At 40.6% G+C, this 22,669-nt stretch overlaps 3 protein-coding genes across 9 annotated transcripts in view; 2 read left to right on the forward strand and 1 right to left on the reverse strand.

Annotated features, from left to right (window-relative positions):
• Nucleotides 1–1,583, reverse strand: part of TOR1AIP1 (torsin 1A interacting protein 1) — a 43,396-nt gene extending 41,813 nt beyond the window's left edge. For both annotated transcript variants that reach the window (XM_060643816.3, XM_060643815.3), the window contains exon 1: nt 1,106–1,583. In XM_060643816.3, coding sequence (XP_060499799.1) covers nt 1,106–1,583 — 478 coding nt within the window. The remainder of the gene's footprint in view (nt 1–1,105) is intronic.
• On the forward strand, nt 418–22,522 carry LOC132686194 (torsin-1A-interacting protein 2). Of its 4 annotated transcripts, none has more exons than XM_060643822.3 (2): nt 418–504; nt 20,061–22,522. In XM_060643822.3, exon 2 carries the CDS (start codon nt 20,721–20,723, stop codon nt 21,114–21,116), a length of 396 nt encoding a protein of 131 aa, XP_060499805.1. In that variant the 5' UTR covers nt 418–504; nt 20,061–20,720; the 3' UTR covers nt 21,117–22,522. The 4 variants fall into 4 exon arrangements, with proteins under 4 accessions (XP_060499805.1, XP_060499804.1, XP_060499802.1 ...); XM_060643821.3 differs by lacking the exon at nt 418–504 and adding an exon at nt 1,155–1,265; XM_060643819.3 differs by lacking the exon at nt 418–504 and adding an exon at nt 6,282–6,393.
• The window catches only part of LOC132686193 (torsin-1A-interacting protein 2-like), a 32,381-nt gene continuing 15,992 nt past the window's right edge, over nt 6,281–22,669 (forward strand). For 2 of the 3 annotated variants that reach the window (XM_081791884.1, XM_060643817.2), the window contains exon 1: nt 6,285–6,397. The gene's annotated coding sequence lies outside the window, so the exon portion shown is untranslated. Of the gene's footprint in view, nt 6,398–22,669 lie in introns of all 3 variants that reach the window. The other variant, XM_081791885.1, reaches the window with a different exon arrangement.

Raw genomic sequence — 22,669 nt, forward strand, 5'->3', positions numbered from 1 at the left:
GTAACTTACACATCTTTAACATAAAGTTTTCCACATCAACGCATCTCCAAACGTGTCAGCACTTCAGGTGTCAATAGGTATGTGCTGCCTATGACTGCTCTGAGCTGAAAATCCACCTCCTTTTCCTGGCCATCAATGGTTTACCGCTAATTATGTAATCCCATTGTGATTCAAACCCTCGGATTTTTACCTCATAGGTGCCTTACGTGGGGCTAAAACAAAACTTCACCTGTGACTCAGGATTAGAAGGGGAAGAGGGAGGTGGGTGGGAGAGGATGGCTTAACGGAGTTGATTCACCTGTGACTTACCTAAAACTATACGCTCACTTTGTCAACATCCTTTTGGCCCATTTAGATAAAAGCTAAGAATCCTGTTTCGTCAAGCTACTTAACCAATGAGGTTACACGGAGGAACCTCAAGTGGCGAATTTTTGCAGAGATCACCACACGTAAGACAGAGCGATCAGCTCAAAGTTCGGGATAATTGACTTAGCCCACCTCGGTGTAAGTACCTGGGAGGGGTCTCAATCAATTCATCAACTACTCTATCCCTTGAAACGCCCACTCCCCAAATTTCCCTTCCCTCTCCCCTGACCTGGGTAGCGTTGGAAAAAGACTGGAAGGTCACATTAGAACCATAACTCTCAGCTAGGGACTTCTGGCTTTTCAGAGTTAAAGGAGGAAATGGAAGTGGCTTTGGTAGCAACATCCGCAGGACAGAGGAAACTGAAGTGAAACGGAGTCCCAAGTGTTTTGATGTCGCGCCTGCCACCTAACTCGTCCACTCTCCGTGACGGCCTGCAGATAAAGGCAATTCGGGACGCCCCTGCTCGACGCACAGGGATGCGCAGAGCTCCCGGATCAGGTCGCTCAGCACGACTGCCTACCCAACCCTCAGCCGCCTGCACCTCTTGCCCGCCTGCGGTGGGGGCGGACCCCGCGTGGGGGCGCCCGTCTATCCGCGCCGCGGAGCCACTGGAGCCCCGGCGGGGATGAGCTGGGCGGGAGCTTACGCCCGCCCGACACGCGCACACACCGCTCGCGCCCGCGCGCTTGCGCTCGCTCCCCGGCTCGCGGCGGAGACTGTTACCTCCGTCGGTCTCACCTTCAGAGGAATGAGAGTCCCGTAACCCTCTCCTGGTCGTAACCGGAGACGGCTCTAGCAGAGGCTGCTGTGACTGCTGCTGCTGTAGACGGGTAGTCCTTCGCGTCTTCATCTCCTCGGCTTCCTGGAGTCGCGGCTGCCTCCTCTGCCGAGAACGAAGGTAGTAGGCGCTTTCTCTCACTTCCTCTTTCTCAGAATCAGGCCGGAACTCTTCTAGCGGGACTCGTCTTCTCGCCGGGGACTTTTCCTTGGCTACCCGGGGCTCGAAGTCGCCGTACACTTCTGGCGGCTCTTCCGAGAACCTCACTTCCCGCCGGCCGAGGCGCGACGGCGAAGGAATTCCGTACGCAGGCGCGTCACTGCCGCCGCCATTTTGAGGGGCGAGCCGGCGCCTACCCTCCCGCAAGGGGGGCCGGGGTGTGACGTATAGCCCCCATCCTTCCCTCCCCGGCTCCTCCCGCCTCCCGTCGCCCGCCATAGTTGTTGACGTAGCTTGAGTCGATCGCGAAGGTGGATTTGGGGTCCCTAGATTCTCCTGCCGTGGGTGGCGACGACTTTTCGGGGTGTCGGGCGGTGCTCGCGGCGGTCAGGGAGGCAGTTGAGAGTCGCCGTGGCCTCCGCCTGCGTCGTCGCTGCTGTGCTGCAAACCCGCCTCTGGGCCCATGGTGTGTCCTGAGGGCTGTGGGAGAGGCAGTGCCTATGCTGGGTCAGCTGCTGCGGGTCACTCCCGCCTCCTGGCTGAAGGCACCAAAGAGGAGGAGAAGAGGGAGGACGACGTCGCTGTCCTTGGCCTTGGGGGAAGGTGGGAGGGGACGACGGAGAAGGGACAACTGGCTGGGCAAATTGCCTTTCCTGAGCCCAGCTGCTCGTGGCAACTGTTGCCCGCACGCAGGAGACGCCGGTCCTGGCCCCCTCTTCCGAGTTTCTGGGGGAAGGCCGAGCGAAAGTCGGGGGGGGGGGGGGGGTGGAGGTGGGGAGAAGTTTCAGTCCTCGCCCCCAGGCTGTTGCGCAGTTTTCCTGGAACCTTTTTGGTCGACGGCTACCTTAGCCATGCCTTTCCAAACTTATTACTGGAGTGATGATATAAAGATCCTTTTGCAAGGGCTATCTTTTCTTGGAAATTTCTTAGTTTTTAAGCCCCTTGTGAAGGCAGCCAGTTTTAAATTTTGAGTCACCTGTTGAGAGTGCAAAGTATCTGCAGGTATACGCTCGGGTAGATTTCCATTTGCAGAATGTATGCAGTCTTACTCCTGGCTTTCGTGTTAAAGCTGTATTCCAGCAGCACTGTTCAGAAACATTAGTGCTGTGTTATGGACGTTGAGAGATGAACAAATAACTTTGATGAAATAAGAGCGCTGTAATTTTAACTTATGGCCCATTCTTATTTTGATTCTGGGCATGACTTGATCTACTGACTTTGATTTTAGGGTTTCTTGCGTTTAGTTTATTGAATAAGAAAGCATGATAAAAGCTGTTTGTTTCAACTCTTCATATTTACAGATGTGGATAATCTGCAGTAACTAGCCAAATTTAGACATATAGAAAGTCAATAATTGAGAGAAAAGATTGTTCCCTCAAACATACACAGTTGTCTTGGAAGACTTTCTAGAACTTATTTTAGTGAGTAGGTTTAAGAAATTGTAATTTTGGAAACCAATTACTGAGTCATTCTGAAATTTTGGAAGATGTTTATTTCAAGTATTTTAAATCACCTTAGAATGTTTTTCAGTGACTCGTTTGCTTAAACTGGGCACAAATTTCAATTTAATGAAAGCCTCAGGTGTATTATATTTTCACTAATTGTCCATACATTTGGCTAGATAGTTACATGCTTTAGAGAGTCACCTAGGTTTTAGACTGTTAGGATCAGTAGTTTAGTTCTGTTTACAATATACAATATAGCCAAAGAAGCTGGAGGAACAGTATCAAAGGAGATGCTGCTTTTTTTTTTTTTTTTAACTTTTTAAGGGAAAATTAAAAGCGTATTCTCCTTTGTCCGCTTGGGATAAATGGTATTGTATGTGGAAAATTTGTGAGTCTTAATTCTTTTCCGATAAAATGCTGAAAAGTACTGATACTTGGTAATACCTGGCTTTTATTCACGATTTAAGTAACCCTTTCTCTGTAAGGTGCCTATTATAGTGCTCATTAACATATAATTGTAAAAATTCTTTCATGTAATTTTTAAAGGATATAAAACTTTAATAGTGTTAATATACAAAGTTCATATTATGAACATCAGTGCATATTAAGTACGTCTTTAAAACATGTACCAGTATAGTCTCTACATAGATACTTTGGATACAAACTTTAAAACTTAGGTTTGGGGACATGTTTAAAAACAAAGGACAAGAGGTTCTACATGTTGCTGAATAATCAGAAGATGAGAGGTTCTACCTGTTGAATAATCAGTATGGTGGTGTTTTGAAATTTTAAAATGCTTGTAAAAGCTTAGGAAAGAAACTAATGGCTTTCACTTTCCAAAGAAACAAATCATGAGAACATTAAGTAAAGTTAGAGGCATGGTAGCTTTAACATTAACACGTATATTTGCTTAGGGTTTTCCCTCTTTGGTCTAGATAATAATCCATAATCCTAGCCCTGGCATAGGCTAGGATTGTCTCCCACTCCTAGCAATCTTACAAATACCAACATTTATCACTAACTGTGAAGTGAGGCTAAACTCTTATGAAACCAGATATTCTGCTGTAGATGTTTTCCAAACTGTAAGAGTGGCCCCAAAAGACTTGACGTTAGAGGCAGTAGATTCATAGCCAGTAGTGGAAGGGGTTTGCTGGGTCACCATTACCAAGAGGGGGGCATGAGCTCTGGTTGTTAAACAATTACTTTGGGAACGTGAGAGATGTGGAGGAATTCAGTGGCTGGAAAGAGAAGACAGGTTAGAGAAGAAATGATTATAACAAAGAATACACTCATTTAATTCATATATTTATCAAACATCTATTTTGTACCAACGTAAATGTTTGATAAATAATGAGTGTATTCTTTAGCCTTAGGGTATTTGCCATATATGAGGGAAGATCTCTATTAAAAATTATAATTCAGATTAAATGGCATCAATTTGTATACCTAGCTGTTATGCCTGAGTCTAGAAATCTAGTGTTGTTGACGCTGGATTTCTAAAACAGCTCTTTTATTTTTTTAAGTTTATGGATTTATTTTGAGAGAGAGAAAGTGTGAGTTGGGAAGAGGCAGACAGGAAGAGAGCTGTAATTCCAAGCAGGCTCTGCGCTGGCAGCTTGGAGCCCAATGCAGGCTCGAACCCATGAACCATGAGATCATGACCTGAACCCAATTGGACGCTTAAGTGACTGAGCTACCCGAGCACCCTTAAAGCAGCTATTTTAAAGTACACAGTTTATTTTAAAATAATGTAATTTTTGTATATGAAGGTTTTTTTTGTTGTTGTTTTTAGGGTAAGCAGAAACCTAGTTACTGAGAAAGCATTTATCAATTCATTGTGCATCATCACCTATCTGGTCAGATAGGGAAATAACTCTATTATCTTAGCAGAAAGGCAACACTGTTCCTTTTTTTTTTTTTTTTTTTAACATTTTATTTATTTTTGAAGAAGACGGAGTATGAGCAGGGGAGGGGCAGAGAGAGAGGGAGACACAGAATCTGAAGCAGGCTCCAGGCTCTGAGTTGTCAGCACAGAGCCCGACGAGGGGCTTGAACCCATGAACTGTGAGATCATGACCTGAGCCGAAGTCACTTAACCTACTGAGCCACCCAGGGGCCCCAACACTGTTCTTTTCTTTCTTTCTTTCTTTTCTTTTTTTTAATATTTTTTCATTTTTGAGACAGAGAGAGACAGAACATGAATGGAGGAGGGTCAGAGAGAGGGAGACACAGAATCCGAAGCAGACACCAGGCTCCGAGCTGTCAGCACAGAGCCCAACGCGGGGCTCGAACTCATGGACTGTGAGATCATGACCCGAGCTGAAGTCGGACACTTAACCGACTGAGCCACCCAGGCGCCCCTGTTCTTTTCTAATAAGGAAAAAATTAAAATATTAAAGCAAGTTCAAGAAATAGTAGCCAACTCCATTTATTTCCCACTCTCACAAGCAAATGGAAAGTATTTTAGACAGTTACTGCAAATGAAAATGTCTAGCTGCGAAGTGTTAGACTGAAATTAAGTGAAGTTAAATTCAATGAAATGAGTAGGATATAGTAAATACTGTTCCACTTATTCTTTATTGATTTAGAAATTGCAGTCAATTATTAAACAGTATTTAGGAATCCTGTGACTTTTGCTGAAAGAGAATGATTGAGAGATGAAGGCACCAAAAATCACCACCACATAAAGAATCATTAATCGAATAAATATTTATCTTCTGCAATGTACTACACAATCCCTCTTCTAGGTACTGGGGATATGGTAGTGAAAGAGTAGACCAAAGTCAACCCTCCCTGCCTTGGAGTTTATATTCCACGGGGGTCAGATAAAAATCAAAGTAAAATAGTGTTTTGGTCAGAAATGTTACAGAAAAAAAAAGAGGAAAGGGAAACTGAGCTTTAGGAGAGTAGGTTTCTTCTGTGTTGTTTTGAGTTAGTGTACGTCAGGTACAGGAGATTTAGACTTATTTGCCCCTAACCAATCGTGTGTTCTTCGCTAAATTCCTTGCCATCTCTCAATCTGCACATTTATGGGATTGACCAAAATATTTATTTTTCATCATTTATTACTATAACTTAGCAGGTACCGTTAGGTACATTAGCATGTTTACGGACAAATGAGGTTTGTAAGTAGCCTTGTCCCCGTTTGACAGGAGCAGACTGAGGGTTAGATTAAGCAACTCGTTTGAGGACACTCACCTTGTAAAGGTAGAGGCCAAGTTCCAAGCCATGTCTAACTGGTACTGGGCATTATTGGGTAGTGTCCTCACAGTATTGGTTCCATGAGTTGTTCCGCGGTGTCTTGCAGAGATGCGCGCTTTCCTGTAGGATTGCAGGGATATGGTCCCGGGCGGTTCTGTGGTGCGCATTCGCCACGCCTCTCACCCTGGCATTGGCCAGCGGGTGGGGAGTGGAGAGAGGGGCGTGCAGACTGGGGAGGAGGAGGGGCGGGCCGACTACCAGTCCCAGCATTCCGTGCGTCCCTCTCCTCCCCACGAAGGTCTTCGTCACGTGGACTGGGACCGGGACGACGTTCTGATCCTCCACGTCCGAGGTGGGGTGCAGCCCGGCGTTGTGGGGCAAAAAGAACACCGAAGGGCTCTCCAGACGTTGACAGTCGACGATTTAAGACCCTGCTAGAATTTGTAAGTAAGTAAAATGTATATACAACTTTTACGTGTGTTAATATTTGATCTGAAAGCTTCTTTAGAAAGATTTTTCCAAAACGATCCCTCCCCGCCCCCACCTCCCTACAGCAAAAACCTTAAATGGGGAAGGTTGGGGGCGTATTTTTTTTTTTTTTTTTTTTTTGTTTTTTGGAAGTAAAAGAAGAGAAGCAGAGTCTTGTAAACGTTAAACAGAATTAAGGTGGGAATAAATGTTTGGGTTGGACTTTGAGACGAGAAGCAGAATTTCTATAAGGCTCAAAATGTAAACGGGATATCTGACTACCACTGCGGGTGGTGATTACTCCCTTTACCTGCGTGCTTAGCAGGATCTCATCCTACGTCATCTCAGTCCTTATAAAGTAGTGCCACCTCCCTGCCCCACCTTTTTTTTAGCCTTAATGGTGCTAAAAAGGGCCAAGGTTGAAGTTTAGTTAGACGCTACAATTACTCATTTGTTTACGTATTATGTACGTATTCTCAGTTGTATTTCATACCTTTTGAGAAAGTTTACTCTTTTCTTTCTTCAAGAAAGTGTATAGTACTCCCTAAAAAAGTGGGGCAGGGAGTGAGAGGAAAAAGAAGAAAGTGTGTAGTATTCTCTACTTTATCAGTAGTGCTTGTTAGACTTTATACACGGTTACAGGAATGAGTTATCTTAATCTGATTCTATATACCACTTTTAGTTTTACCGGTTTTTAGACTTTAAAACATTTTATTTTAGATCTGTATGAGAAATCTTTGTCTTTTTTTTTTTTTTTTTAAGAATTAGGGCCGTGGAATCTATCCATATTTACCAGTTTTATTTTTTAAGCACATGATTAGCATATAAATGGTCAGTGGAAAATCATTTAATGAGAAAAGGAATTTCATGGTAGAAGAACTAAAAATCTCAGGAGTCTGTATAGATTAGAATGGCTTGAAAATCTGACATTTGCTATGGAAACTTTTAAGTGAGCACCTCTTCTCAGTAATGTTTATTATGCTGAAGGCAGAGTCCACAACTTGATTACCAGTTTTGTTGCTGCTTTATCACATAACCACGAATGACTCATTTAAGCTCTATTTCATTTGTTTTTCTTACTAGCATAGAGATAATACAAGCCTGAGAGCTCCTATAACTCATGAATACAGTAACTTATGAAGTTAGTTAATAATATTTGAGGATTATTGAGTATTTTAATAAGGTGTTGTGTCTTGTATATAATTTGTTTTTGCCTGAGAAGTTATTTTAAACTATACCATGGAAATCTACGTTTCTCTGAAATGCCTCTTGAATTTCCTAAGGGGAAGTTTGCTCAGAGACTCCCTATCTGCTTCTGCTGTTACTCATTTCGCATTTAGAATTTTAATTGTGTTAAAATTTAATTAGTATTCTACATCTTATGACTACTATTGTGTCCCACAAGAGATAATTCCGTAGAGTGACTATACTTTATCACAAGTTTTGTACAGCAAATCAAGCATTTTGTGAATAAAGAACAGTGTCCCCAACATTGGTTATAAGCATAGAATTTGGAGTGAGAGCTGTGTTTGAATTCCTGTTCTGTCACTGTGTGACTTGGGCAGGTTACTGTATTGCTCTGATCGCCTTTCCTTGTCTGCAAAGTTAGAGATTCATAGGGTTATTTGGAGTATTAAATGGGATAGTTTAAGGACCCAGCAGATGGGAAATTGGGCTGTTTTCCTCTTTACTAACACCATGATTTTGGTAATCAAAATAGGAAGAAAATCCACCTATAATTATAATACTTCAAAAGATTAAATTGTGGGGCACCTGGGTGGTTCAGTGGGTTAAGCATCTGTCCGGCTCAGGTCATGATCCCTGGTTCATGAGTTCAAGTCCCTCATGGGTCTCTGTTGACAGCTCAGAGCCTGGAGCCTGCTTCAGATTCTGTGTCTCCCTCTTTCTCTGCCTCTCCCCTGCTCACGGTCTGTCTCTCGAAAATGAATAAACATTAAAAATTTTTTTCAAAAGATCACACACACACACACACACACACACACACACACACACCCCTCTCGTTTAGCCCTTGATCGTGGGCATGTGTAATGTGAATGTAATAACCTTTTTTGCAGAAAGTCAAATTTAAAAGATTGGTTAACTTCTGAGAGTTTTGTTTTAGTTCTGAGAGTTTTGTTTTAGTTCTGTAAATAAAGCTGTCTGGTCTGCCTTTATTCTGATCTAGTGAAGAAACAGCATAATTTTCTTTTAACACGGTTTCCATTTGCTCTCCTCATTTCAAAAAATACAATCTCTAGGCCCCTGGGTGGCTCAGTTGATTAGGTGTCCAACTTCAGCTCAGGTCACAATCTCCTGATCCGTGAATTCCAGCCCCACACCGGCTTCTGCGGTGATACCTCAGAGCCTGGAGCCTGCTACTTTGGATTCTGTATCTCCTTCTCTTCCCCTGCCCTGCTCGCTTGTGCTGTGTGTGTGTGTGTGTGTGTGTGTCTCAAAAATAAATATTAAAATAATAAAAGTAATAAAAACCTCTAGTGACACTTTTATTTAATAGTTTTTGAGGGCTTCTTGTGTGCCCTCATTATGGCAAATGCTGCTCGTTAACTCTTACAGTGCCTTTTTCTTCTAGGTAGTGTTACTCCTTTTTGTGGTTAAGAAAATGAAGGCATAGAGAAGAGTTCAAGCCAGGTACTGGAGCAGTCGGTCAGGCCTAGGCAGTCTTACTTCAGAGGAGAGTGCTGCAAGGGGTTTATTTTTGCAGCTTCAGTGTGTGGATTTTAGGTCCTTTATGTAGGCAGGAATTGATCCTGGAGGCTGACCTACAATTTCTCTGTATATAAAAGTAACAGTATTTGTAACTACTGTGACCACATTAAAAACAGTTTTTATAGGAAAATGATGAAGAATAGGGAAGTGTTGAGTGCCTGAACAGAAGAGGCATTCACCTATAGTTTTATTAATTGTATCAATGAAAGTATGATTTATATACAAGATGAATTATTAACAGTAAACTTTTTTTATTAGAGATAAACATAGGGTTTATAGTGCCGGAAAACTATTCTTTTTTTTTTTTTTAAACGTTTATTTATTTTTGAGCCAGAGAGAGACAGAGCATGAACGGGGGAGGGTCAGAAAGAGGGAGACACAGAATCGGAAACAGGCTCCAGGCTCCGAGCTGTCAGCACAGAGCCCGACGCGGGGCTTGAACTCACAGACCACGAGATCGTGACCTGAGCCGAAGTCGGCCGATCAACCGACTGAGCCACCCGGGCGCCCCAGGAAAACTATTCTTTAAAGCGGTGTTTCTCAGACTTTGTGGTGAAACATTAGAATGATCTGGTGAACCTCTTAAAACACAAACTCCTGCACCAGCCTCTCAGAGATTCTGGTTTAAGTAGGTCTGGGGTGGGGCCCAAAAATGTGCATTTCTAACATGCTCCAACATGACACTGATGATTTCCAGTTAATAAGTTTAGTAAGGAAACAAATACTAGTGGTGGCTGTCCAGATTGTTGGCTTGAAGTGAAACTGGTTTTTGAACACTGTTTTTTGATAAAAAGAACTAGGATTTTTGGAGACATAGTTGACTCCAGGGCTGGGACAGGGAGCCTGGAACATCTTGTAGTGCTTGAAATTCAGGAAATGATCAAAAAAGTTGAGGGTCCTGTTTGAAGGCACACAGGAGCCAACTTGAAGGAGCTCCTAATGGCCAAAGTTGGAGCAACAAAATGAATGCAAAAACATTATAAACCCAGATTGAGGATCATCAGACAAAACAAGTGACCATTACTTTTCAAAAAAGTGTCAAGGTCACAAAGACTAAAAGGTCACAAAAGACAAGAAACTATAAATTACAGATTGAGGAACTGTCTCAGTTTGGAGACGCAGGAGAACTAACAATTAAATGCAATATGAGATCCCAGGTTGTACCTGGAACAGAAAAACAACATTAATAGAGAAACTGGTGAAATTTGAACAGTCTGTAGTTTAGCTGATAAAAACCAATGATTCTTGGTTTTTATAATTGTACTTCAATTTTATGAGATATTGACTTTGGGAGAAACTAGATAAAGGATGTAAGAGAACTCTGCAATATTTTTGCAACTTTTCTGTAAGTTTAAAATTAGTTCAAGGGGTGCTTAGCTGTCTGTCAGTTGGTAGAGTGTACAACTGTTGATCTTGGAGTTGTGAGTTTGAGCCCCACATTGGATATAGAGATTATTTAAAAATAAAATGTTAAAAAATATATATCATTAGGGTGCCTGGCTGGCTCAGTCATTAGAGCATGTGACTCTTGATCTTGGGGTTTTGAGTTCAGGCTCCATGTTGGGTGTAGAGATTACTTACACCTCTTTAAAAAAATACAATGTATTCAAAATAAAAAGTTTAATACAAATGTGTTGACTTAGTGTAGATAGTAAAGGTGATTAGCGGAGTTGAGCTAAAACTGGGAATCCATTAGTGTACCCAAATATTAGCAAACTCTTTGATCCTTTGTGCTTTGCTTACTGCCTGTACTTAGTCCACCCAAATCTGAACTACAAGTCAGGGGAGTTGGGAGGGACTAAGAAGGGTAAAAAGGATAAGAAGGAAAGGAAGTGTCTTTACTCAGAAAATATGTATGATATTTGAACTGTTCCAGGCATTTAGTCCTTATTTAAGAAACAGTTACCTAAGGAAGTAATTGGAGTACTTCTTTTTCTTTCTTTAGTACTTTTTCAAATTCCCTTTCAAATATATGGAAGTACCAATTAATAGAAATACTGGGAAGTTGTGGGAAACTGTGAAAATAATACAAACATATTATGACAACAAATATGGTACAGAGGAGTGGGCATTAGAAAGCCTTAGAAATTTAGTTTGAAATACAGACAAATAGCTGGTATAAGTATAGAAATACTTAAGCTTGGCACTGAGTCTCACTATTGAATGACTCATATTAACCTTAAAGGTTTGACTGCTGGTGTTTGAAATCGAAACTGTAACAGAATTTGAAGGATGGCTTTTGGTCCATTAGGGCAAGGTCAGTTGAAATGTACCAATAAATGTCTAAAGCAGTTGTTCCCCTTTAAGGTATGCTAGCAATCCATACATACACCTGTTTTATCTGTCAGTTCCTGGGGTGAGGGGAGAACACTCTGCAGCTGTTTTCTAACTCAGGATAGAATTTTTTTTTGTTCGGCCTGTGTGTTCTTCATAAGAGGGAACAGTGTATGTGGTAAGTAGCACTGAAATTGTCATCCATATGTCTTCTCTACTGATCTCAAGACTGCCAGATTAGAGCTAGTTCCTCACAAAACAATCTGAAGACTTCTTTAAGGAGCATTTATTTTCATAATAAACTTTTAACAGAATTATTTTAGATTAGGTGAACTTAAAAAGAAGTTCCTTTTTATGCCCATACTCCTTAATCTCCTGTCATCTAAATTCTAAACTAGTTACAAAATATGAAACTTGAAAGATTTGAGTTTGTGTATGAAATGTATCAGAGATATTGTTTTCTATAAAAAGTGGACATTTTTGATTATTGGTTAGCCTTAGGATATAATATTCCATGGGAAAAAAATATTCAAAATAGGAATTCAGGGTTTAAAGCATTTACATTTTTTGTTGTTGTTGTTTTTTTAATATTTATTTTTGAGAGAGAGAGAGAGACATCCTGAGCACGAGTGGGGGAGGGGCAGAGAGCTAGGGAGACAGAGTCTGAAGTAGGCTCTAGACTCTGAGCTGTCAGCACAGAACCCGACACAGGGCCCAAACCCACGAACCTTGAGATCATACCCTGAGCCAAAGTCGGACACTTAACCGACTGGGCCACCCAGGTGCCCTTGTGTTTCTGTCTTTTGATTTTATGTATCATGTGGAGAGTTAGCTAAGGCGTCTGAGGGATATGTTTTCCTGGAGAAGTCACCCCAATCCTGACTCAGTCTGAGACTTAGATTATCATATGATAAAAAGAATGAGACAATTCTTACCTGTCATAGGCAGATTTGAGCTTGCTTCCTAACATCTATTCAGGAAATAGTGAAGAATAAAATAGAATCAAAATATTTAATGAAGGTGATTAGTATGTATTAAGCTGCCATTATTAGTAGATATACATTTCAGTGGATTAAATAGAGTTGCATTGGGACGCCTGGGTGGCTCAGTCGGTTGAGTGGCCGACTTCGGCTCAGGTCATGATCTCGCGGTCTGTGAGTTTGAGCCCCGCATCAGGCTCTGTGCTGACAGCTCGGAGCCTGGAGACTGTTTTGGATTCTGTGTCTCCTTCTCTCTCTGACCCTCCCCCGTTCATGCTCTGTCTCTCTCTGTCCCAAAAATAAATAAACTTAAAAAAAATTAAAAAAAAAATTAAATAGAGTTGCATTTTCATTTTTCAGTTAAAGTGCTGTTTTCTAAATTTTCTTCTAATAAAGTTTCAGGAAGAATTATAAATTTACTTTAGTTCTTACCAAAAAACCTGATTTGTGTTTTTCATTTGTATGATATTTATGCAGTGGAGAAACTCTTTAAACTTTGGCTTTTAAAACTGTTGTTGGTTAAAAGATTTGTTTGAAAACCTTGCTTTTTCTATGGGCCTTCCAGAATTTCCTAGGAACTCTACATGCAATCTTTTTATATCTATCTGAAGGCATTTAGCCTTTACCCAAAGTAGGTTTCCTTTCTGGATTCCCTGGACACGTAGAAGTCCTGTAAGATTTTCTCTATGTATCCACAGTACGTGGCTTTGGGCCTAGTACATGGTTGTTTTCCTCAGGAACTTAAAAAATTACGTTTAATAATCAGAGTAATTAATGGTGGTTCTCAAGGTATTTTCAGTATTTCTACAAGCCTAATAGTAATCATATTTACTTTAAATCAGCTACTTTTAACTTAAGCTAATAATGGAATTGAGGAAGGAAACAAATCCAGAATATCTAAATCTTTCCAACTTGATGATAGAGGAATTTTGACTATTTATCTGTAATTTAAAATACTGAAAATTTCTTAACCAGTGCCAGTAACACTATCTTCTTTCTTTCTTAGAAGTTCTGATTGGCAGATTGACATTGGCAGATGTCTAATAAATTTTTTTAATGTTTATTTTATTTTTGAGAGAGAGAGAGAGAGTGTGAGCAGGCAAGGGGCAAAAAGAGAGGGAGACAGAATCCGAAGCAGGCTCCAGGCGCTGAGCTGTCACCACAGAACCCAACGTAGGGCTTGAACTCCGGAACTGTGAGACCATGACCTGAGCTGAAATCAGACACTTAACCGACTGAGCCACCCAGAAGCCCCAGATGTCTAATTAATACAAATGAGAAAATGAAATTATTACAGGAATGCTGATTGTTTAGACATCCTTCCAAAATGAGATCTGAGGAAGGGTGTGCTAGGAATAAAAATTGCATTTGGTAGTAAAATGATTGGGAACCATTAACACGTAATGGTTTTGAACTACGTCAGATTCCTTTGGGAGTCTAAAAATACCTCTTTCTAGGAAAAAAACACATGTGTACATAAAACATTTTGTATGTAATTTCAGTGGATGCAGGACCCCCTAAACCTATCCTAGATCTTACTGTGTGAAAGTGGAAAATTGCGATAGGTGATTTTCTCCACCCCTACCTCAGTATATACACACTGTTGAAGAGCAGCAAACAGCTCATATATATGAAGAGGCTTCTTAAAGCTTAACTGTTCCTACTTCAAAAAGGCTGTGTCTTATAGTAGCTAGGAGTACAGGCTGTGGAACCAGTCTGCCTGGATTCAAATACTTATTTTTCTGCAGTGACCTGTGTGACCTTTGCAAGTTGCTCAACCTCTCTGTTTCCTTACCATAAAATTGATTATTCTAAGGATTACATGAGTTAATACACGTAAAATGCTCAGAACAGACAATGGCACTCGGCGTTAGTTATTGTTAGTAAGCATTATTATCTTACAGAGGATTACTATTGAATACCTGGCCAAGTGAGGTTTTCTGGGCTACAACTTACTTAGAAGAAGGGTTCCTTTTTCTAATTTAGTACAAAAGCACCATATGAAATAATGTCCCTGCAAAACGATGCATGTCTTTATGGGAGTATGCCTAGGTAAACTTTCTTTTCCATATCAGTATTAGGTAGGTCTCATTTCTGTGAAGAGAGAGTTATTTACAATTTTATAAGAAAAACTAAGATCTGTATCCTTCTGTAAGGCTTTTTTTGGTCCTCAGTATATTAGCCACCCTCTGGGCAAAGTAACTGCTGCTGCTCTTCTGGTCCACAATGTGAAATTTTGGTTCTGCCTATTAATCTCTTTTTCTAGCCCATTAGTATTTCCACTCTAATCTTTTTAAAAATTATAACATTGAATAGAGATTCTGTAAGCAATTAGGTTTTATGATACAGTGAACCTTGTGCCTCCAAAGAGTTAAAAAAATATTTGTGACAATATTTGAAATATTCTGTATACCCTTCCCAATCCCATCCCCTTTTCTCTCCCATCAAAAGTAACAATTCTCCTTGTGTTTGTTGTTTTCTTTTTAGCTTTATTGAATATTTATTCCTAAATAATATATTGAAACTTGATGTAAATGAAAATGTGTAAGTTTGTGTGTGGGGGGGGTTCTACTACTTTCAGTTTTTTTAGGTTAATATTCTTGAGTTTCATCTGTGTGTATATGTACGTAATACAGGCATACTTTGGAGACTAGTGAAGACTTTTTACCTACCACTGCAGTATAGCATATATCTCAATAATGTAAGTCAAATCAGATTTTTGGTTCCAGCGCATATAAAAGTTATGTTTGTACCATAGTACGTTAATTATGCAATAGCATTATGTTTTCTTTAAGTGTACATACCTTTATTGCTAAAAAATGCTAACCATTATTTGAGCTTTTAGTGAGTCATAATCGTTTTGCTGGTGGAGGGTCTTACCTTTATTTTTTTAATATAATTGATTGTCAAATTGGCTTACATACAACACCTAGTGCTCATCCCAACAAGTGCCAGGAGGGTCTTACCTTGATGTTGATGGCTGCTGACTGATCAGGGTGGCGGTTACTGAAAATTGGGATGGCTATGGCAATTTCTTAAAAAACAACAGTGAAGTTTGATGCATCCATTGATTCTTCCTTTCATGAATGATTTCTTGGTAGCATGTGATGCTGTTTGGTAGCATGTTACCCACACTAGAACTTCTTTTCAGCACTGTAGTGAATCCTCTTAAACTGGGCCACTGCTTTATCAGCAAAGTTTATGTAATATTCTATATCTTTTGTCATTTCAACAATCTTCGCAGGAGTAGATTGCATCTCAGGAAACCATCTCTACGGATTGCTTTGCTCATCCATAAGAAGCAACTCCTTCATCCATTAAAGTTTTATTATGAAATTATAGCAGTTCACTCACATCTTCAGGCTTTACTCCTAATTCTAGTTCTCTTGATGTTTTCTACCACATCTACAGTTACTTCCTCCACTGAAGTCTTGAACTTCTCAGTCATCTGTGAGGATTGGGACCAACTTCCAGAATCCTGTTAATATTGATGTTTTGGCCTCTTCTCATCAATCAGGAACGTTGTTAATAGCATCTAAAATGGTGAATCATTTCCAGAAGGTTTTCATTTTACTTTGCCCAGATCCATCAGAGGAATCATTCTCTGTGGCAGCCATGGCCTTAAAAAACATACTTTTGAAATAATAAGACTTGAAAAAAAAAAAAAAGGAAATAATAAGACTTGAAAGTCTAAGTTACTCCTTGATTCATGGACTGCAGAATTGACATTGTGTTAGCAAGCATGAAAGTAACGTTAATCTCATTGTTACATATTCCTCAGAGCCCTTGAGTGACCAGGTGCATCATTAATGACCAGTAATATTTTGAAAGAAATCTCTTTGAGCAGTAGGTCTCAACAGCGGGCTTAAAATATTCAGTAAGCCATATTGTAAACAGATGTGCTGTCATCCAGACTTTGTTCCATTTATATAGCAAAGACAGAGTAGCTAGCATAATTCTTAAGGGCCCTAGGATTTTTGGAATGGGGGAAAAAGAAGCCTTTTGCTTCAACTTCAAGTTACCAGCTGCATTAGTCCCTAACAAGAGAGTCAGCCTGTCCTTTGAAGGTTTGAAGCCAGGCATTGATTTTTCCTCTCTAGCTGTGAAAATCACAGATGGCATCTTCTTCCAATAGAAGGCTGTTTTAATCTACATTGCAAACCTGTTGTTAGCGTGACCACCTTCATTAAGTAAGTTAGCTGGATCTTCCTTCGGGTTCACTTACTGCAGCACCTACACCAGCACCTGCTGCTTCACGTTGCACTTTGATCTGGCGGAGACGGCCTCTTGCCTTAAACCTCTTGAGCCAACCTCTGCTAGCTTCAGACTTTCCTCGTGCAGCTTCCTCACCTCTCTCAGCCTGCATAGAATTAGTCAGTGAGGATTTTGCTCTACTGGGCTTTGGCCAGAGGGAACGCTGTGGCTGGTTTGATCTTCTATCCAGACCACTCAGACTGTCTCCGTATCAGCAGTAAGGCTGTTTCACTTTCATAGCACTTGTGTGTTCACTGGAGCAGCATTTTTCATTTTCTTCCAGAACTTCCTTCACTTTCACAACTCTGCTGTTTGGTGCAAGAGGCCTGATTTTCAGCCTGTCTCAGCTTTCTATATGCCTTTCTCAGTAAGCTTACTCATTTCTAGCTTTTGATTTAAATGAGAGATGTGCAACTCTTCCTCTCATTTGAACATTTGGGGATCATTGTATGATTATTAATTGGCCTAATTTCAATATTGTTGTGTCTTAGGGAATAGGGAGGCCTGAGGAGAGGAAGAGAGCTGGGGAAACAGCCAGTCAATGAAGCAGTCAGAACACACACAACATTTATTAAGTTCAGTGTCTTACATGGGTGTGGTTTCTGGCACCTCGAAACACTTACAGTGGTAACATAAAAGATCAGTGATCATAGATCACTGTTACAAATATGATAATAATAATGAGAAAGTTTGAAATATTGTGAGGATTTCCAAAATGTGACACAGAGACACGAAGTGAGCAGATGCTGTTGGAAAAATGATAGTGATAGACTTGCTTGATGCAGGGTTGCTGCAAACCTTCAATTTTTAAGAAATGCAGTATGTGAGAAACACAGTAAAGGAAAGTGCAATAAAACAAGATATACCTACCTCGATTTGTTTATCCATTTTACTGTTCATAGTCATTTTGGCTGTTTGGCTGTTACACGCAGTACTACCGTGAATATTTACATTCATGTTTTCAAATGCAGATGTGCAAATTTTCTGGGTTATATACCTAAGAGTGGAATTACAGAGTTCTAGGAAATGCACACCTTCAGCCTTATTAGATAATGCCAAATTAATTCCAAAAGTGGTTGTACTAATTTATGCTCCTATTGTTAGAGTGTAAGGATTCAAGTTATTTGTATTTACCATTTATGTTTTTTGGGCACATAAAAACGAGTACTTCTCTGACACATAGTACTTTGTAGGTGGCTGTGCAGTTGTTCCATACAACCTTATTTACTTGGGTAAATAAAAAGCCAAAAAGCCCTATTCTCAGGGATTTTATGTTTCAGTACAGACAAATGGCTAAAATGTTTACTATATCAAAATGGAAACAACAAAGCAAGGAGAGGGGACGTTATCTCGGCTGCTCTTGGATCTATATGGGGATTCGAGACTCAGGGGATGAAGTACAACTCCGAGGCCCTGGGCTTTATTTAGTGGTCAGCATAAACAGAGATACAGGTATGATGAGCTTGGTTGGGCCTGGTGCTTTCAAGCTGATAATGTCAGTGAAGCTGTGGGTGGGGGGTGGGAGTGGAGTTTGAGAATCTTGCCAGGAGCATTTCAGGAGGCCCTCCTAACCTATCAGTGGTAAGGCTTAGGAATGAGGGAAGAGGCTGGTGATAAGTAATCTTACTCTGAGCACTTAGTGCTTTGGGGTCCCTTTCTGACTCTTGGCCCATAGTGGTTTAGAGGATCAGGGGAGGGACTGTCTTGTCTGAAACATGAGGAAAACTAGAGTTCTTGAATTCAGGAATACTTGGGTCTCTAGTGCTTTGTGGACTCTTGAAGTTGAGAAATGAAGGTTGGGGGAAGGGTGGGTTTATTTTGAGTACTTGGAGCTTTAGGTCTGGCTCTTGACGCTGCCAGTGGAGACATGGAGTCCTGGGGGAGGGGTGGTTTTACCGAGAGTATGCAGTCCCCATTGTCAGACTTGTTGATTTTTGCCAGTCTGGTGGATGTGGAATACTGTCTTGTGCTTTCAATTGCATATTCCCGTTTCGCGCCAAAAATCCACAGTTCCTTATCTTTTCAGTGTTAGACTTAGCCATATAACTCTACTAGTGATTTTTATGTTGAGCCCCACGATTGTGTGGCTTTATTCATTTGTTCCACGTACTGGACCTGCAAGGTTTCCCAATTCAATAACTGAAACTTACTTTGGTGCTCTTGTCAGTGGACCCTCAGCTGTTCAGTGTTGTCACCATAAAGGTTGTTAAGTCAGGATCCCTGCATCCCTTCTGTTGTTCACTTCGAATGAGGAGCTGAATTGGTAGCCCGCACCCATCCATTGTTACCTAACCTCAAAAAGTACATCAGTATATTTACTGACTTTGTCACCTCATCTGGGGCTCCCATCAGAATAGGAGCCCTGTGTTGCAGCACTGTCAGAAACTCTTCAGTTACCTTTTAAACTTGCCATTTTAAAATCTGAGAATCACAGCTACCGTTGATAGTCTGTAAGGAAGATGCTTCGGCCAAACCACAACTAAGGCTTTCACTCCTCTGCTTTTCAGGCCAAATCTTTATATAGTCTTAGCACTCACACCTTTCCCTGTGTCCCTTAGTGCTCTCACAGGATCAAGCCTCAGAACTCACAAAACACTGCAGAAAAACAAGGTATATGTTGTACTCTGGCACATAGTACTTTCTAGGTGGCTATGCAGTTGTTCCATACATCCTAGTACCCGACCTTATTTATTTGTTGCATTCAGTGTCATGAAGGAGTATAAAAATGATGATAGTATCTATAAATTCCAACTTATTTTCTAAATATTTTCCAAGAATTGCTCAGGACTATTGCTCAAGACTATACCTGACTTGCCTTATTAAACATTATAATGTGCATAAACCTATAAAGATAGATGTGGGTAATAAGACCTGTCCCTCGTGGTTTCTTTTTCAGCCTTCAAAAGGATTGCCTCCAACTTCCTATAGTTACCTTTTAACGATATTTCCTGATGATTTTGTAAGCATTTTCCTGGATGGATTGAAGTCTGTTGTAGAAAGGCTGTCACCATTGTTAATGTTATCCCACACATTACAGGAATATCACATATGTCACCCATTTCACAGAAGAGATACACAAGAAATCTCAAAGTTTTACCAGATTAAACATGATTATACAGACTTTATTATTACTAAAATGCAAAAGGAGTTAGCAAAAAGAAATCTAGTCCTGAAAATACTAAGCTAATACAAATCTTAAATGAACCAAAACCCTTCCTAGTGCCCAAAATAAGCATAACTCCCAACAGATACATTGGTTTGAACCCATATAAAATTGTCATGGAGAAACCCACAAGACAATTCTCATCCACCTTGACTGGCTCAAATGATTTCCAAATGCATGTTTCTAATAATATTGTGAGCAACTCAAAGCCCATATGAGTCGTCTGAAGTTTTATCATTTACAGGTATGTGAAGCATTTCCAGACCCTCCAACCAACTCAACATCAGCTACTTCTCTGTGTCCTGATTAAGGTCCTCCCAAGAAAGACTTCATTGGATCCACGCTCAAGAGGACTCTACCAGGTTTTCCTGACCCCCCTCCATCACTGTAAAGTGCCAAGGCGTTAAGACTTGGGTACCTGTATTACAACAACAAGTGCCAGCGCCCACAAAAGACCCATTGGACCTGTCCGCTCCTCTGTTTCACCAAGCAGACGAAATAATTTACCAGCAAAGCAGAGTAAGCCGAGTGCCTCTGCATGATACCACCAGCTGATAACACACAAGGAGAAATAACTAATTTAGACTAGAGCCCCATCTTTTCTTGAGAAGCTGGGATTTCAAGGAACTATTCTGAGATCTGTGCTGCTAATAAGCGACTGACAACATTATAGACGAAATCGGTCCCTGGGTTCAGAGACTGAGTTGCAGTTGAGTGAAAAACAGACAACGAAATCTTGAAGAATTGCACGGAGGTGCAAGCCAAATTTAACTCTGGTTGCCAAGTATTTTCAGACTGAGACATTGCTAAACCAGACCTGTAATAGGACCTGGTTATTTGGGTATCTGTGTCATTGTTGCCTCTTACTGTTACATTGCTTTCTGTGTTGTTTTTCTAGGCCCAGATGTTCTCAGATAATTCACATTGCCCTGACTGTGGACAACAGTGGTTCCCTAGTTTAGAACTAGGCCATTGGTTGTACCAGACTGAACTTGTTGAAAATGAATGTTACCAAGTATTCTTAGACCGTATTAACAGAGCTGATTATTGCCCTGAGTGTTACCCTGATAACCCTGCTAATAGAAGTCTTGTTCTTCCTTGGTCTTTCCCACTTGAGTGGGCTCCCCAAAATCTTACCAGATGGACCTTTGAAAAAGCTTGCCACCCATTTCTTCTGGGTCCTCCACTGGTTAGAAAAAGGATCCATGACTCTAGAGTAGCTGGTTTTAACCCTGCATTGCAGTTAATCTTGACCAGAACAGATAAAACCTTGAACAAAAAACTTGGCCAAAACAAATAACTTCTTAAACATTCAAAATCATGGAGACTCTAGAGTTTTGTACTCATAGCCCAAGGAAGATGGAAGAAAGACTCCTTTCTAAATATGATATAGACCGTCACTACCTTGGGGACCTGCTTATTAAATTGTTGGATCTGCTCCCATGGTCTACACATATTTTGTTCAGCATGAATTTAGTTAGTATTCCAGCCAGACCGTTCATCTAGAACCAGTCTAATCCATGTTCCCTATGTTTTGGAATTTGCTTACCCCTCCTAGAAAGCTCCACAGCCTTTTGTGGACATATGACAGGGTAGTCCTGGAGGAGAGGCCCTATACTGTGTGTACCATAATGATACTTCTCGTGATAACTTTTGTGGGAAAGCATCCTTAATAGCTGGATTGTAGATTATTCCAGTAAAACAGCTAGATATTTTAATAAGAAACTACATTGTTCTAAATTCCATCTCTTATACATTAACCCGTGGTAACACTTACATAGGTTATACAAAAACGTACAGAAATACCATTATCTATATTCACTTGGCTCTGCATAAGCAAAGACTATCCTGTCTTTGTGGTGACTGAACTTAGAATGTCTTCCCCTGGAAATGGAAAAGTACTTATACTATGATACGAGATAGATGATGAAAGGAGGTATCAAGCTTGACTCCATAGATACTATGAACAGTCTAAGGGAAGCATCTCTCTCAGAACTAAGAATGTTTTGCTGGACATTGACCACATTCTGGTCTTCACTTGTTTATGAGAATCATGGAACCACAGTATAGGAGAAACGTAGAAAAATCTGTTGAAAACATCTCAGAGGCCACTGAACAATTGTAAAATCCCTCTTGAGATACTAGATAATTTAGTGCTTGTGTAGCGGCTCAACAATGTTCATAAGGTCCCAGGCTCTTTCTGTTCTTCCCCCCTGGGATCCTTATGGAAGCTTTTTGTCCTTATAGTTGTTTCCCCAGTGAGTACAGTGTGGCTGTTGCTGTTACAGACATTTCATTCCCAATCAAAGGCTGGAAGTAGGACACAGAATGCTTTTTCCTTTCAAGTCTTTTTTATTTGGGAAAAAAATATTTCTCCGAAGTCCCTTGCAGATTTTCTTCTTAAATCTCATTAGAAGGTACTGGTTCACAAGAGAGCCTGAGAGGCCTGGCAAAGGGGAATGGGGTGAGCAATGCCTGGGTAGGATATATTGTGTCCCCTAATAAAATCAGGGCTCTTTTAGGAAGGGATAAGCAAGGAATGGCTGTTGGTATGCGACAAATGCCTACCACATGTTGTGCAACCTGAAGTTATTTGTTATTCTGTATAAAGGATGTACCCTGGAGATCTACACTGTATCTGCCTTATGTCTATCAAAATGGAACTTCTCTCTTGTTACATTGCTGAATAAAGTGTGTGGACTGCTATATTGAGTGAAGACTAGTTAGTTTATCATTAACCCTTGGTTAATAACTCTCTTCACTATCCTAAAGCTCTTTCTAAAAAGTGAAGTTTTATTTAGAGGTATTGCTTTTGATCAATATTATTGTCGCCTAAATGTTTTCAAACACACA

Source organism: Panthera onca, chromosome F1, assembly GCF_046562875.1.
Source record: "Panthera onca isolate mPanOnc1 chromosome F1, mPanOnc1 haplotype 2, whole genome shotgun sequence".
NCBI classification, from domain to species: domain Eukaryota; kingdom Metazoa; phylum Chordata; class Mammalia; order Carnivora; family Felidae; genus Panthera; species Panthera onca.

Bases quoted from the DNA above. Each gene is read 5' to 3' on its own strand.
- LOC132686194 (XM_060643822.3), top strand. From the start codon at position 20,721: ATGTTCTCAGATAATTCACATTGCCCTGACTGTGGACAACAGTGGTTC.